Source organism: Bactrocera oleae, chromosome 6, assembly GCF_042242935.1.
Source record: "Bactrocera oleae isolate idBacOlea1 chromosome 6, idBacOlea1, whole genome shotgun sequence".
Classification (NCBI taxonomy): domain Eukaryota; kingdom Metazoa; phylum Arthropoda; class Insecta; order Diptera; family Tephritidae; genus Bactrocera; species Bactrocera oleae.
This window is the reverse complement of record NC_091540.1, coordinates 48,946,356-48,964,181: the sequence shown is the minus strand read 5'-3', so window position 1 is coordinate 48,964,181 and position 17,826 is coordinate 48,946,356. Positions and strand designations below refer to the sequence as shown.

Sequence of the window (17,826 nt, the reverse complement as noted above, 5' to 3'; positions counted from 1 at the left end):
GAACTGATCTCGTAAAATAGAACCTACTGCGAACACACATTCTGATATGTGTATATATAATATTGAAAAAGTACTTTTACTTTATTAAATTCGCTTCAAACTTTTTCCAAACTCATCAAATACAATTCCACTGTACGAGTACAACTGCACGAATGGGGATTTAAATTTTTTGAATTTTATCACTTTCAGCCAAGGGCCAAGTTCAGCAGTTTAGTCCCCAGTATGATAACTGCTAGTACAAAAAGGCAAAAGTGAACAAATATAAAGTAAATCTGAAAAACTTCTTTAGGCTGTGCTTAATTATTTTCATAACTTCCATATTTATATATGATTGAGAGTATGTGTGTGGTATACATTTCATAGGTCAGTCAGATAGACATGATTCAATGAGTTCGAGTGTAAATTATCGATTAATAAAAAATAAAATAATCGATTAATAAAAGTTAAAGTGCTTCAAAAGTTATCATTTAATTAACCTCTTTAAAGCCGTTAGCTTTACTTGGTATACAAGTCCTATGCTATAGACTACAAGGTGCAATTCAAAAGTTTCAGGACTTTTATTAAAAAATTAATATTATTTGTTTTTTTTTTCAAAAATTTATTGGTCGCCTTCAAAATAGTCTCCTTCCGCTTGAATACAACGTTTTGCACGTTCAAGAAGTTTATCGAATGACTTTTTTAGGTCATTTGTCGGTATAGCGTTGAGGATGGCGGTAGTCGCCTTTTGGATGGCATCAACGTCAGCATAGCGGTTTCCTTTCATGGCCAAATGTAGTTTTCCGAACAAATAAAAATAGCAGGGTGCCATATCAGGCGAATAGGGTGAATGGTGGATGATATGAATGCGATTTTTGGTCAAAAAATCTGTCGTGAGTGTCGAGGTGTGAGGTCTTTTTCGTGTTGTTTCAAAGTGTGCGGGACAAATCGAGCACAAACCTTTCTGAGGCCCAAATTTTCTGTCAAAATACGATAAATCAACGCTGCGGATATTGATAATTCCGATTCCATATATTTAAGCGATGATTTCGGCTCTTTTTTAATGAATTCACGCACAATTTCCGTGTTTTTTTCGTTCACAACATCTTTTGGCCGGCCCGAACGTTCGTCGTCTTCCAAGTTCTCCCGTCCCTCTTGAAAACGTTTAAACCACTCGTGAATACGGCTACGGGATAGACAATCATCGCCATAAACTTGTTTCATCATTTGATGAGTTTTGGTAAAAGTTTTACCAAGTTTAAAACAAAACTTAATGTTGGCATTAGATAATTGTATTAAACAAGCAGATCACTCCATTGTCCATCCCACTTGGGGGGGAGAGGACCTCATATAGACGATGAGATGTGAAGATCGAGCTTTTATATATACTACACGATCGATTAGTATGGAGCGAACACGACATTGAATCAGTCTTGAATATAAAGTAATTAATTTTGATAAGAATAAATACTAAGTTACAAATAACGACATTGAATCAGTCTTGAATCCAAAGTAATTAATTTTGATAAGAATAAATACTAAGTTACAAATAAAGAACATTTTAATTAATATTATTTTTTTAATAAAATACCACTTATTGTGACATTACTATAACAGTTAGACATGTGTATTGCGACATTTTTCGTAGATAATTATAGGTATGTGTTGCAAAATCGTTGTACATTGTTTTATTCTATATTCAATAGTATTCGCAGCGCACGTTATGTAAGGAATTTTTTAGCTAATTTTTTTACACCTTCGGTTACATTATTGGCGTTTTAGTAAGGATGTAAGGAAGGTCGCCTCCCAGCGGTGTATCATGGTTAACACTAATTGACCTGCGGTCTACACGGCCTGTGAAAACTCCTAACGGACCTGACCTCGGATCGACTCGGACTATGATTCCGTCATCTGAGTAGGTAAATGGCGAGACTGCCTCTATCCCGTTAAAACACTGGCAGGCCTCGGATTAAGTTCCTCTCTTGTCATCATTAAGTTGATGTGTTAGGTGTAAGTTGAATCGTTAATCGATACCCTATAAAATGCCATAATTACGCATTAATATATGATATAAGCCTGTAATTTGGTACAGGGAATTGCAGTAGCAAAGAGCAAGGGGGCCATTTGGATTTTTTTATAAAGTGAACGTGACCCCGCCCTCTAATAGGTTTAATATATTGTTTATATTTCTCCAATCATTCAATCAAATCGGCAAATAATCCGCCATATGCATTGGTGTTCACATATTTAGTGTGTGCGTCCTTTAAAAGTTATAGTCCGATTTCGACAGTTTTTGGGCGTAACATTAAATACCTTGAGGACACTATATGTGCAAAGTTTTACATTAATAAGCTCATTGATGTTTGATCTGTATACTGCAAAGTAAAAGAATCATAAGGAATTTGAAAGTTTGTTATATGAGAAGTAGGAGTGGTTGTCAACCAATTTCGTCCATTTCTATACAAATAATTGGATAACCTCACACACCAAATTTGGTTTAAATTAGTCTAGTAGTTCCTGAGATATAGGATTTTATCTACAATGGACGTAGTCCAACTTTTACACCGGCTACCATAAAGCCCTTCTCTGCCATCCTGGTTGGGAAATTTAATGCTTGTAACTCTTTTATTCAGTGAGTTATCGCACGTTTAGTAATTTTCAACATAGTCGCTCTAAGGTGAGTGGGCGTGGTTATTATTTGATTGTACCCATTTGCACAGAATATGAAGAAATGCTGAAAATACTTAATTAATTTAAGATATCTCAGACGGACGGACGAACGGACAGACAGTCACCCGAATTTCAGCTCGTCTCTTCATCCTGATCATTTCTCACGGTATTTCTACCATAAAAACACTTCTAATAAAAATCGATCGGTACTACGGAGAGAACTTACCATTACAAAATTCGTCGAAATTTAATATAATATTATATACAAGATGACTCTTATTTAACGACATGTACATAAGCGGAAATCATTATATATTGTACAGTTTGAAAGCCGTTAATCAGATTCTGAACAAATATCATTCCATTTAATTAAGTTGTCTCATATGTATATTAATATTTAGGCTAAAATATCATCTGAGGAATATAGTTCCTCATATTCGGTAAATGGGGAAGCAACGGCGTTTTTGCCAAAAACATTATATACGTACGTGATATGTGGTATTTTTTTTAAGATTTTTATAAAAATAAAATCATTTAGTAAATTAATATGATCAACACTTCTTCGATTTTATTCTTACAGTGATGCAAAAAAAATGGAATTAGTAAATAACGTCGTACAAAGATATATACCTACACAACAGCTACATACATAAGAATCCCTATTACATACATAGATGGCAAATATTCCAAGTGTTCAAATGAGCAAATCCGTTTACATCATTACCAATATGAAATATTCATAAAGGCAAATCCAAAACGTTCGACAACGCGGGAATTACCCGCTAAGAACACACGCGTGAAGATACAAACACCGCATTAGCGTATGTACTATGTATGTACTTATATGTGCATATGAGTAAGTGAAAGGCTGGGTAATGTCGCCGAGTGCGTGACTGTCGACAGCAATCATCATATCTAGTAGAAAATCTGCACCAACGTCAATCACGCCAATGTCAACAGTTCGTCTTCAACAAGTGCAACACATTCATCATCATTACCAAAAGGAGCAACAACAACGGGCACAGCAGCCCACCGGCCCAGCAGACAACAGCACAACGATCACCCAGAAGTAAATTTAAATAATGCTAGTAACTGACATTTTAATGCATTCTACGCCGATTTAAGTGAGTTCGCGTCACCAACACAGCCACTTAAGCAAGACGCTACCCGATACACACTCAAGCATAGAAACCTATTGCCATCGGCGAAGTGGGTGCGCAAACCTCAGTGGCACTCTTAAAATATTTGAACTACACATAGAGCAGGTATCCGAGAGGAAGGGGGAAGAAAAATGTTCGATACGAAATGGTTGCCTGCCGCCTGTGGCAGTTTGGCACCCGCTCTTATACCGCCCGCACACATGTTGGTGTTGGCCTATTTTTGGGAAAATTATTCGCGTTACGTTGATAAGCACTTTTGTACATGCTCCTGCTGGGACACCATATTCAAAGGGCCCTACGAGTCGGGTGTTGCCTCGTACAAGCATCTCTACTTCAATGCCACACAAAATTCATTCAAAATGTGGCTGCTCACTGTATTCGCTGTTATTGCGCTTTATGAATGCATTAAACAGTTGATTGCGTTGATATTGCAACAACGTTGTCGCTACTCGATGTTGTTGCTCTTCTCGCTGTCGATATTTTCACACTATTATGCCTGGTGGGCGTACATAAATTACTACAACGATGACTATTACCAGCAATGGAACCATCAGCTATTTTTTACGGTAAGTCCTGTACAGCTATGCATATGTATGTGGGCGTTTGTGTGTGCAAGTGTGTGTGTGTGTGCGAGTTTATTGCAGTAAGTAATAATAATCTCTGAAGGCAATGTCTGAACCAGTTTTAAGCTCTCGGAACCACTTTGAGCGCTTCCTCTCAAATGCTAAGTAAATATGTCACTGCAGGAGCTAAATGCGTCAATTTTCACTCGATTTGAGAAAATTTAATACTTAAACGGGAAGAGCGTGAAATTTTATTTTTTTTGCATATTGTTTTAAATTTAATATATACTAACATCCTATTGGGAAGCGGTGGAGTCTTTCACCAGGAGTTGTGCTTTGGCTTTGCGAAACCGTAATCAAGCCGGTATTGTTCTATAGTTTTTTTGTCTGGTGGGGGGCGCCAGGTAAAGCCACATTTGCTAAAGCAGCTCTCATTGGCAACAGTGGTACACTAATGTACAACACAGATGCATTGCTGCGAAGATTACTATCAGACTTCGGGAAAATTGACATATTAATCCTCTGTCACTTCGACTGCATCCCTGATAACTTGGATCACAGCGCCGCGGAACCTACTCCTAACAACATCTTCTCCTAGCACATAACTCCGAGAGATATGTAGGTAAGACGGAGTCGCTGAAGAAGAGGCGCAATGAGTTTTTTTACGGTTGGATTGAAGCTCAAAGGGACGGTTGAAGGGGGAGTATTCTATCAGGAGCTCTCAATCAACTCTTGTTTCAGACTGTCAGACCACTTTAGTGTCTTTCAAGCAGAAGAGGCGACCATATGAATAGCAGCAGATGAACTTCTTCGAAGTGTGGCTTTTTTTATGGAGGTATGCATCTACTCCGCTAGTAGAGCTGATATACAGGATTTCAGCTCGCTGCATACTCACGAGCAGCAGCATCAATCTTCTCGTATATTAAACTTGGCGGAATCATCAGAAATTGTGGCCGATGAACTTGCAAGAACCCAAATTTAATCAAGATGGGAACGAGCAGGTGTTTCCCTGTCTTCGTACATTCGGGCGTTAGATCTATGGGCGTCGCACGAGCTCAGCAAGCGTAGGTCAGCAACCAAAAATTTTGGAGGACGGAAACATCGCAATAAATTTGTGGCAGGCTCTAGGCGGTCTTTTTGATCTATACCTAGGAGTTCTGAGCATCACAACAGACAAGCGGTGCATCACAGTGCAAGTGGAATTATTTGTGACCTCACGAGTAATCGGTATATTTACCTGACCTAACCTATCATACAAAATACTTTAGTGGTCGTAAACGAGGTTACTTGTCGAGAAGGAAGTCATCATGTATCAAAATTAGCTGGACTAATGAGATTAAATTGGAAGCAAAATTAACTTAATGGGGGCTTAAGTGCAGTTGCTTGGAAATAGAAATATGGTAAATTGATGTTTGTCCTGCGGCCTAAAGTATATTGTGCACATCTACGGACTCATGTAAGCCCAGCACTCTAATGAATCCCAGGATCTTGCTTGGCGCTATTGGGGCAATGTCCATCTTATTAGGTGATATAGCTCCAAGGGCCTTATTCCTGCATCTGCAGATCCCCCAGTTTGCACAAAAGTCTATACCCACGTTGAAAAGATGCTTCTTGACCAGTGAGAATACCACTAACAATTGAAATTTGTCTCCGGGCTCATAATTTGTTATAATATAATGTTTTGAGGTTATAACCCTCCATTAGCAGTTCTGCCTGGCGCATGTCTGTAGATTGCTGCAAATATCACTATTCAATTCGCTGCAAGGCAGACAAGTTTGTCAGCAAGTTCGTTCCCAGCTACGCCTTCGTTCCCGGCACCCAAATAAGTGAACTCGGTTGGAGACTGACAACCGTTCTATGCGCTCCTGTACTCATAGCGATTTAATCCTATGAGATATTGCAATCGCTTGCGGTCAAGCTTTCTTTCGTACTCCTAAATAACCAATCAATCGGACTAAAACTAGGAAACAAGTTAATTAAATATTACTTAACGTTACGTAAAAAACTTACACATTTACTTACACACGATAGTGCTAGAGAAATGCTAGGTATATTGTAATGGTAAAAGTTCATTTCTTTGATGGAAGTTAACTTTAATGAGCCGGATCGTTTGATCAATTTTGACCCATACTTTTAACTTGTAAGAAACATTTGTAGACTAAAAAGTTAATATTTTATTTTTATTGTAGTATTCAATTCCTTTGTATCCTCTACCATAAAAACCAATAAACTGAAGTAAACTAAAGTTTAACCATTTTAAAACATTTGAATAAATTTATATATAAGAATTATACATTATATATATGTTCATCTTTTTCAGATATAATATTTAGGTAATTCATGTATAGTACTATGTATAACCCATTAATCACAGAACAACAAAGCATCTATTGTTCATTGCATTCGTACCTGTTAATTGGATCATAACTGTACACACGTTCCTCTACTTATGCGCAAAGTGGCTCGTTGAATGTAAACTAATTACACATATTTTCTACATAAACGATTTTCCAAAGGCTGATACATAAGTATGGCAGGTGTACGCCATTAACTGGCAAACAAACTCCCATCTGTGCATAGTTGCATAAGTGCATTATATTTCATTTACATATTTATACGAGTATAGATAGGTATGTATACATTACTACCATGGTTACCATTTCCATAAATAAGTGCTACAAATATTAAGTACTTAATTAGACGCTTACCTCACGGTGTTCTTGTATTCGACGATATTAATTAAAGTTAATAAAATGCATAGCCAAGGTAAAGAGCCAATAAAAATGACAATGAAATTTGTTTCTAGTATATCATAAATCTCACTTATCACTTTTAAATATATATATGTTAGGTAGTTGTATTATGGCTTCGATACATAAATATTTTTTGAAATTGCGTTTTGAAAAAATTTTATATATCGGTCATTGTAGAGCTTAGAATTTTATTAGTTCTATTTTTTTTCAAATTTAGATTTTAAATGCCTAAGATTGCACCACGGTAATCAAATAAAACGATGTGTCTCACTATTATTTTTGATCGACTTTGACGTCGTATTTTCGGTTTCGGCTAATTTTGGAACAGTTTCGACGTCATATTTATAAATTCTCATCTTATTACCTAAGTAATGATGCGTTTGATGAATATAGGGACCAAGAATCTCTTTTGCGACCTCTCTTCGACGTCGTTGTTGAAAAAAACTTAGGTCTTTTGGTACGAGTCTAGCATTGACACGTCTTATATGTAAAACATTATCCAAAATGTATTCAGTCGATCCATAAGAGATATTGAGCTCCTCGGATGCCAACAAGACTATTTTCAAGCACTGTTTTTTAACGTCATTATCAAAGGTGGATGGACATCAATAATTTCTCGACCGTTACTAAATGCTTTGTGCCAAAAAAATACATGGGTTCGAGGTAAAGTAGACTCCCCAAAACACTTCTGCAACATTTTTAACTATTCCGTAGCCGCGATTCCTTTGGAATTTGGAACAAAATTAAAGCAAACTCGTTGTTAATTTTTTTCCATTGTAAAAATCGCCAGAAATTCCTGTCGCTTCGTAAACAGACAGCTGCCAAACCCACACTAATTGACATATGGATATCAAACTTCACACGAACTTTAAAAATGTGGTATCAATCTAAAAAATAAATACTATTTCGCTTACGAGATTAGTTTAAATGGACCAGTCCTAATTCAAGTTTGACGTTGAGTATATAAATGTTTAAATCTATGGTAATACATATATGGTCGTTTTTTGGGATTCACAAAATATGATCTACATTGACTACTTGAAGATAATTTTGAGCGAAGACTATGTAGAGAAATATTATATATCTCCATTTCCCCAATTTTTTATTTTATTTTATAGGCTAGGAATTTATCGCTCCATCCTCTTTATATGTACATATTTGTGATTATAGTAGATAAGTACCATATTTCCAGTGAGTCCTTTTACATTTAGATAATATAATATTTCTCAATGTAGAAAATGTATTATTATGAAGCACTTTGGTGAAATCTAGTATTTTCGCATTTTCTAACATACCCACAAAAAGTTTTTGTATCCACATACTTTTGCATAGCAGAAAAAATTGTAAAAAAAAATCCAAACTTTTTAAAAGCCAAAGCTGCACATGACCAAACCTTTGGCGGAGCTGTATAACTCACCTGACTTACAAGCTTATGAACTGCTTATGCTTTTTTAGATAGAAAGTAGAACTTCAAGATTTGACGAAAAACGGCTAACTGAGTTATATTTTTTTATTTATAAATAACTATTTTTCGACTAGAGTGTTGGTGATTTGCTACATTTATATTAAAAGTTTAAACTTCTCTGCATTACAGGTACGTATTTATTGATTCAATTTAGAATATATTTTCACTGATTTATAGGATAAATATTTAGGAAAAGTTTTCCGAAATGTTTTCGCAAACTGCTCTTTTTGAAGTTTAGCTAACTAGTGAGGTAGAATTTTTTCTCTCTGATGTCTGGCTTTCTTCCGAATTGGTCCGGTAGCTGTCTATGCGAATTTGACAAGGTACACGACAACGCTGCAGTCGTTTCATCAATGCATAATTTGAAACACCAATTCAGATTTTTCTGTCACTATTATCTGATACCAAAATACCATATATAATCTAAAGCTGAAGAACTTATATTACTTCGAACGACTTAACGTTACCTAGCGTGAGATATTTCATTATATCCTCGCTCCAGCCTCGCTTCTCTATCTGGTTCAGAATAACCGATCAGTTAAAAAATTGTTAAATGTAGAGCAGTTAATTTCCTACAAAATGAACTAGAAAATGTAAGACGGAAGACCTTCCCGTTACAATTAAGGGCTCATACTCAGAGAGAATTTTTTAGAGATGTCTAAGAACCTATCGTTTCAAAGTACTAAACGAAAAAATATTCTAGTTTGGTGTTCATTGGAAGTTCAATATTGTGCTGAACAATATACATGTGTTAATTAAAATTTCGTCTGAGTTTTTAGGCAATTAGAAGGTTGACACATTCGTTATCTGAGGACTTGAGTAGTCTTGGTTCGATTTGGGTAAATTTTCGTCATAAGTTGGCACTCCTCAAAGGCACTATAAATTGTACTGTACCGTAGGTATGTATGTTAGAATAATTATTACCTACCGAATTTAGTTGAAATTGATCAAGTAGGTCCCGAGTTATGGGTTTTCACCTAAATGTGGACGGTGTCACGCCCATCGTTCAAATTTGACAACAGCTTCTATAAAACCTTTTTGCACCATCTCGGGTATAAAATTTTATGTCTCTGCGCGATTATGTATTGTATTTATAGATTTATCGCACTTATAGTAGTTTTTAACAAAACCGTTGTTAGTGAGTGGGTGGGCTTATTAACCGAATTTAATCATTATTACGGGGTGGATAGGGTGTATGTTATTATAGTTTGAATGGTTTAGGATATATGTACATTAAACTTATTATAGATTAAACTATTTATCACCCGGTCATCCGGATTTCAACTTGACTCGTCCTCCTGATCATTTATATATTTATATATAACTCCAACTTGATTAGTTTTAGGTGATACAAACAACCGTTAGGTGAATAAAACTATTATACTCTGTAGCAAAATGTTGCAGGAGTATAACAATGCTTTCATTAACTATAATTTAATTACTCACACATTATTCCAGGTAACCGAATTGATATCTTCCTTACTGGTCATGCATCTCGCGAACACCACCAACACTGTCACATCAAAGAAAGTATTCTGCATTGTTGGCATCGCCATACTCCACATCACAGCCAGCAGTTTCGATCAGTTCTTCATGAATGTGGTGCGTGGCGAAGGTTATGCGCATCAAATAGTACGAGATATCGGCTTTATGGTGCCAGATATACTGCAATTAATCATACCATTGTGGCTCTTCCGCAAGACGCGTAAGGAATCGTACACAACACGTCCCTTTTACCGAGACCGCAATCTGCACAAAGACATTGTGGCGATGTTATTCTTCGTGCTGGCGCTCTTTGTTGTCTGTACGATTTTGTGAGATAGAATTTTCCAATATCTACAGATGATGAATAGTGAGGAGGAAGCGCGTGCAACGAGACGTATGAATCTGATGGCTCGACTATACTTCAATGTGTAAGGTAAATAATGTATACACTATACATATATACGTCTGTCTGAGTTACAGCAACAACAACGAAGTGTTGAATTGAGCTGTAAACGCTTGATGGTTGATGCTGATAAAGAGTTCTGAGGTTGCGGCGACACACTTTTTGCTGAAACTTAACGTTGGCGTGTAAGTCTAGATGTAGTTAGTATTAGCAACAAATACAAATAAAATATATTAAATACGTACTTATTTACTTACATATATATATATACATATATACATATTTACTTATACTTAGACTAGTGTAGACCAAAAAAAAAAAGTTTTCCCCTCTCTAACCTTGTGATAACTGTGTTTCTTTGATATTCTTAGATTTTAACAAATTTAATCATATTTATTTAAATTTTTTTACCGTAGTGACTATTATTTAGGTTCCCTAGGAAAAAAATTAAATAAGCTATACAATATTAGAAGAGAGAGGGGGTTTAGCTGTCATTCACACACTTACATGCATTTTGTCAAATATTTTTAAACACTGAGTTGCATTTTTTGAAATTATACTAAAACTACGCTACGTTGTGCAATACCGTCTTTTTCCACCTTGATATGACTCAACTCCGCAGAAAGCAACGTTGGTAGATTATATTTAAGTCTAGTAAAAGTAAAGTAATTGTTTTTCCAATTGATGACTTTAGTAATCGGTATCGCACGTTGTATTCACTCCCAATTTCGTGCTATAAACACTTCTTAGACGGTTTCGTAATTGCTTGACTCAGTATATTTTGAACAAGGGTGAAATATGGTCACCAGGAAAGAGAAACTACGCCAAATTTTTGAGTTTTTTTCCTATGACGCTATGGAAGTCAATTGTCGAAAATATCGATTAATGAATGTAAACCCTTTAGTCCAACCGTGATGTAAGCATTGTTTCAAGTGCCCAGAAGTTAAACATTGTAAAAAAACAGTTTGAAACAATGTATAGGTGTCACACGAGTTCCGTTTATTAACCGTTAAATAGAACCAAATAACGGCCGGTTTTTTCATAAACTTCGGTTATAAGTTCTTCGTCTTTGAAGAAGAGTTGAAGTTTCGATACTAGACGAGTTCTTATGGTACTAATATGGAGGTAGTTTTCAAAGTTCTCCACTTAGTTGTATTCATAGGACAATTTATACATTGTCTCTAACGCTCATACTGCTACTAGCGCTAAATAAAATATCAGAGTGGACCGTAGACGGACGAAGGATATAAATACATACCACATATATGTATATATATAAGATCAGAGTGAATAATATTTATTAATACCGACAACTAAAGCAGTTTAAATTGTATAAAGCGCTAGAATAGAGTTGATCCAAAGGATTGTTACGATTACATAAAGTACACCAAAAACCATCCTCAGAGAGTCAGAGAAGTCACATGAATAAATATAAAAAACTAAGAAAAAACCAAAACTTTCAAAGTGGCACTAGGTAAATAATAATATATGAAGTTAACCGAGATTTTAAGGCAGCCCTATTTAACTAATTACAATATTATGGTCTGGAAACTTCCTCTCACAGCAAGGACTGCGTCAGCTACTACAGTGAGCGAAGCCTAACTATAACTCAATATATTTAAGAAAGACACAACCTTCTGCTAAACTTATTCAAAATATTATTTCACCAGCTAGATTTAGTACATTAACAAACATGCTCTGTGCTAATATTCAGATACTCAGTTTTTAATATATTTGACAGAATGATTTTAGTTGTGTAAGATATTGGATGAACTAGCTAACAAATATAATTAACGAAATCTACAATATTAGACTTATAACATTTATATTAAGAATACTTAGTTTCAAAAATTTTATAAATTTAGAGAACAAATATTAAAATGGAGTCATATCATAGCACAACTTTGTACACCGTAGATGACACTTAAAAAGTTCATAGCCCACGTACATGTATATATATATACTCGTTATGCATTAGTAAGTACATATGTAGTATTGCATATCAATATACTTATATATGTATAGTTACTAAATGTGTTAATAATTTAAGTTTAAAACAACTAGTTTAGCAGTTATTATTTCAGTATTCCAAAAGTTGAAGCCCATAAGGCCTTTCGGGCCATTGAGAACAGAGTTGCCCAACAGGGCTCAGGGATTGTGTCATCGTTTTAATTATTGCTCTTACGAAAATCCGGTGCTTGCGTTAATAGAATCAAATAGGGCAACAGTTATGTTTAAATTAATGAGATACATCTAGACTATGTGTTATGCACCCCTGATAATGACCAAAACGTCAGGTTCCAAAACTTAAGAAAATGTGGAGTTGTAAGTGATGTTTCATTATTATACACAGATTTTATTCTACAGTTCTCTTTTGTAAAATCAAAAGTTTTTTCTTTTCCTACTCCGGATATAGAAATTAACGGAGTTTCTTTCAATACATAATAAATTTTATTATTTATAGTGGTTTATGTAGCTGCTGAAACAAGATATACATATGTGAGAGACCTCAATCTTTTGGCGGGTTCTTGGTTTTTATTTCGTAGCTATTTGCCGATTTTCCACACAGCGGTATTAAATTAAGTATTATCATGCTATTTGGTCTGGAGAGTAGGAGAGTTTGACAAGAGAATAATACGAGTCTGTACCTCGCTTTATAGCTGATAAGCGTGATGCTGAAAATGAACGCGTTGAAACATCACCAGATTTTAAGTCATCGACTTTGACTATGTTTTAAAAGAAAATACCCTTATGCTTCTAGTAGAATATTTTCTATTTTCTGTGAAATTAAGGTTCAGAGCGGAAATCTATAAAATTTCTTGACATATTATTCTTTCAGCCATTAGCCATAACCTTACAAGTATTACCCGTTTGTTGAAGTGATCTAACTAAGAAATGCTGGGTATAAAGCTAAACACATAGTGAAGTCTATCACAAGATATCAAATAAGTTTGAAGAAACTTAAAAGTAAACCACACATAAAACTTATTATAGTATCATACATTACTACATGATTTTTTGAGTTTTACTTTTTATTTAATATTTATTATTAATATGTCTAAGCTAAGACTTACTAAAGTTTTAATTCGTTTCATATTGTATGAAGAATATATCCGCTTTCACTGTTGAGAAAAACTCAAATCCTTTTACTGTTACATTTATAATTTTTGTTACTGGTTAATATTGATTTTAGTAGCAAAACTTTATTAATTTAATAACCTCAACATCGCGTTACACACAAAGAAAACCAAACAGTATTGAAAACTCTCAGATAAACCAAATAATCTAAGAATTTGTACAACCTTGAGGAATCGTGTTGATGCAAATAATACAACTCGAACTAGAATATGAAAAAGTGAAATATTTTTTAGCAATCATATCATAATTTTATACAAATAATCTACAATAAAGTGTTGAATTAATTGAAACTTCGAATAAATAAATATAAAGTTACAAAAACCAATTCAAATTTAAGCTGACCAAATTTAAGAATTGAGCACATATCGAGATATCGCTACAAACATGCATATAAAGAATATCAAAACACATATGTACATATATAATTATCAATAAACAAATAAATAGCCAAATACCATTCTAAAAGCAAGAAGACATAAAATACTTTAAAAATAAAATATAAAAGCTAATTTCTATGTTTGAGAAAGTCTGATAGACGACTATATACTGTGCATGGGTACAACTGAGTATGAAGAACAATTCTTCTTCATAATACAAATTTTTGTGGAAATTTATTTTAAGATTGAAATAAAGAGCAATCGATTCTTTTCTAAATATGTTTCGTCATAAGATTCGTCTTTTGACTCCCATAAGTTTACCTCTCTATGGTTTTTACAATTAATTTTCATATTATTGTTTTTCGCGTATATATCTTCATAACTTTGGTAAAAATCATACCCAGAAATCGTTTACCAAATTTAGTCTGCCCAAGTCTAGTGATCATCTTATATGGCGATAACAATAACAGCGAAGCGATTGGAATTGAGGAAAATCCTGCTTTACTGAGACATTTTTGTATTTCTATTGCTTTTTATCCCCAATGAATGATAAAATAATTAATATAGCTCCGACTTTTTATAGAAATTCGACAACTCTAAGGCTTCATTTGTAATATTTTTAGGGCTAAGGTTATAGTTTTCAAATAGATACCTATAGATTATTATGTCATGCATATTGTAAAAATTATAATTAAAAACTCTATCCTCACGAAAACTTGAGTGGCATTTATAATTTTTATTTTATAACAAAGGGTAGTTTTCATACCTTTCATCTTACACCAGCTACCCATTCAACCTGCAGATTACTCATAAATTTTGTTAGTATTTCACCGAATAATACAATGGTATGAAGAAATATCCTTTCGAATAATTTTTCTCAGGTTCGAAAGTAAAGGTAATATTAAAACCCGTTTTATCAAGCTTCGATAAGGAGATCTCGAGGCAATGACTTTAACTAACTGAGAAATCAACATAGTACATCCCAGAATTGACACGTCAATTGTAAAAGAAGTGTCGAGGGTGCTAGCCTCCAGAAATTCCACGTCTTGCTTTAATAAATGTTGAAAAGACTCTTTTCACACAAATTTTATTAACCATCTTCTTAAAGTATGAAAATCTTTACAATTTCTTGGAATCGATCAAATTAGATATGCGCTTTCCAGGTTTAGATTTGTAAACAGTGATACATGTCTTTCTCTTTTTAGGGGAGCGTGAGCTCTGCAAAGTCTTTAGATGGTATTCAATTCATTAACTTTCCATTTCCATTTAGCTTCCATATTTTTTTAGTATGAAACTAATTGTGGGTGATTTATGAGCACACAATAAAATCGCCATGCACCTCATACATATACTACCAAATTGCATACTAGTATGTGTATATAAACTATCTAAAAACAAAAAGATATCACAAACTTAATAATGTATGGGTAAATATATACCAACTTACTGAGAAAATAATTTAATTTTGAAACAATAATTTACAGAAAATATTAACCTTTTCATAATCAAATAAAAAACAAATAAATTGGAATGTGTGCATTGATTGAAGGCCTCATGTGAATACAGACACATATATGATATACATAACTATATACAAACTTTTAATAACAAAAAAGTTTATCAAAGGAAAATGATGGTTTAGCCTTTCGAATTTGCGTATTTAATCACAGTGGAATTTAAAGAGTGGATTTTGCTAATTTTACGATATTTTTACATTTTTTATACAAACATATTAATAAATCGTGTATAACACACACAATGAGAAATATATAATATAAATAATTTAAATTTAAATATAAATAATAAAACTTATATCTCCAAGCATATGCATATATACTATACATATACAAATATACAAAGTATATATCTGTATGTATCAATAATAATAACTGGTTATACATAGTTAAATGCATATTAGAAGAGTCTTACCATGAAATACAAAATTTATACTCATAATTTATTTACTTAGATTTACATTGACACATGATGGTTAGCTCCCTAGGATTTAGAGAATCAAAATTAGTTTATATGTGTAGTAAAAACATTATATTCAAAAATTATATTTAGAAATAACCAAAAAAGTGCATACCTTCTAGGGTACATACAAACTACATATGTGTGCAAGAAAAACAAATTTTTATGTATAATATTGTTACATAATACAAATATTATAAATAATTAGCACAATAATTGACTATGAACAATATGAAAAAACAATAAACGTTAATACATAGATACTTACATATAAAAGTTAGAAATTTTAGACATAAATTTCGAAATAAATTTGGGTTTAATTGATCTGTAGCGAACGAGTTATGTTCTTATTAAATTTATTGAATAGTAAGTATACGAAGTTTTTAATAAAATTAGCTCCTAAATAGTCGCCATATGTAGACCGATTTTTTCAAACTCTCTTTTTGTGATATTAATTATTTTTGCGATTTTTTACGTTTGGGGTTTTACGATCTTATAGTGATTAAGAATTCAGTATTCTTGATTGAATTATAAAAGTTCATAAAAAAAATACCATTGGTTAATTAGGTAAGTAAACAAGAAAAAACGTTAACTCCGGTTGCACCGAAGCTATAATACCCTTCACAGATACAAAGGTTCCTTATAATAACTTGATTCAGATCGAATTTAGTGAATCGGCAATAGAAAATAAAATTTTTTTCCATGCAGGCACTTTAATCCGATCGTTCAGTTTATATGATAGCTATATCACATAGCGATCCGATCTAAACAATTTTTTTGGAGATTCCATTGTTGCCTTAAATAATAATCCATGCCAAATTTCGGAAAGATACCTTGTCAAATGAAAGAGTTTTCCATAGAAGCTCTTGATTCCGATCGTTCAGTTTGTATGGCAGCTATATGCTATAGTCATCCGATCAAAACAATTTCTCCATTGTTACCTTAGAAAATAACTCATTCCAAATTTCGTGAAGATATTACGTCAACCCTGTTCAGAGTATAAAAAGAACTAAAAAAAAAAAAGAAAATACCTTTACTTCGGCCGCCCCGAAACTATAATACATTTCACAGGTTCATTTCTTATAGCAACTATATGACTAAAACTGAAAACTTAACCAGTGGTTTGCACCCAACGAAAAACATATTCTAGTTCCTTCTAGCCACATTATTTGACATAAAAAACTATCAAGGCGATTTAACGTTATTTAATAAGAAAAAGATATCCTTTATGAAGATTTTTATCTCGATTTTAAACAATCAGTTTGAATTGCAGCTATGATGCAGTTTTGCAAATTTTATTCGAAGATTGTAGCGTTCTCTTGGCCAATAACACTGGTAAAAAAATTTAATTTTTTTGTTTTATGAAGTTTATAAACTGTTTCGTACTAATTTGACGTCGCTGATTTTAAATCTACCCTCAGTTTCTTTCTAGCAGCTTTAGTTTTAGTGTTACAGGTACTTCATGAAATATCGTGACTCGGCTTACTTGTATTAATTTTTAGGGCAAAAAATTACTAAATTTCATAAATAAACAGCTATGTCTACATTAATAAGAACTTGTTTAAATTATCTGAAAAGTTTTTGTGCTGTTTGTGGTGACTATATGTTTAGAGAATGCGTCTGAATCTATAAAAAGGTCTATTTGTTATGGTGAAAATGAAATGCATAGAGACCGCATTATATTACCCCCCTCTCATACGAGGTTTGTTCAAAAAGTATCACTCATATTCCTTACTTATGCTGTCAAGGTCGGCCATTTTGAACAGCTGTTTTGCTTGCACGCGTTTTGGTTCGTCTTCGATTTTTGTTTATTCCAAAAAATTGATCAAAGAATTTGTATAAATTTTTGTGTACAAAGATAG

General features: G+C 33.5%; 1 protein-coding gene across 2 annotated transcripts; it reads left to right on the top strand.

Annotated features, from left to right (window-relative positions):
• The first annotated feature begins 3,232 nt into the window (after positions 1-3,232).
• Positions 3,233-16,293, top strand: LOC106620363 (uncharacterized). 2 transcript variants are annotated; one of them, XR_011396880.1, is made up of 3 exons: positions 3,233-4,372; positions 10,046-10,500; positions 10,553-16,293. XR_011396880.1 is itself a non-coding variant. In XM_070111267.1 (2 exons), exons 1-2 carry the CDS (start codon positions 3,938-3,940, stop codon positions 10,403-10,405), a joined length of 795 nt encoding a protein of 264 aa, XP_069967368.1. In that variant the 5' UTR covers positions 3,233-3,937; the 3' UTR covers positions 10,406-16,293. The 2 variants fall into 2 exon arrangements, 1 of the variants encoding a protein (XP_069967368.1); XM_070111267.1 differs by having other exon boundaries at positions 10,046-16,293.
• The last annotated feature ends 1,533 nt before the right edge of the window (positions 16,294-17,826 follow it).

What these genes read in the sequence shown, in the direction of transcription:
- LOC106620363 (XM_070111267.1), top strand. Translation starts at nt 3,938, where the DNA reads ATGTTCGATACGAAATGGTTGCCTGCCGCCTGTGGCAGTTTGGCACCC. An exon ending in ACCATCAGCTATTTTTTACG is followed by an intron (nt 4,373 to 10,045) that starts GTAAGTCCTGTA and finishes ACATTATTCCAG; the next exon opens with GTAACCGAATTGATATCTTC.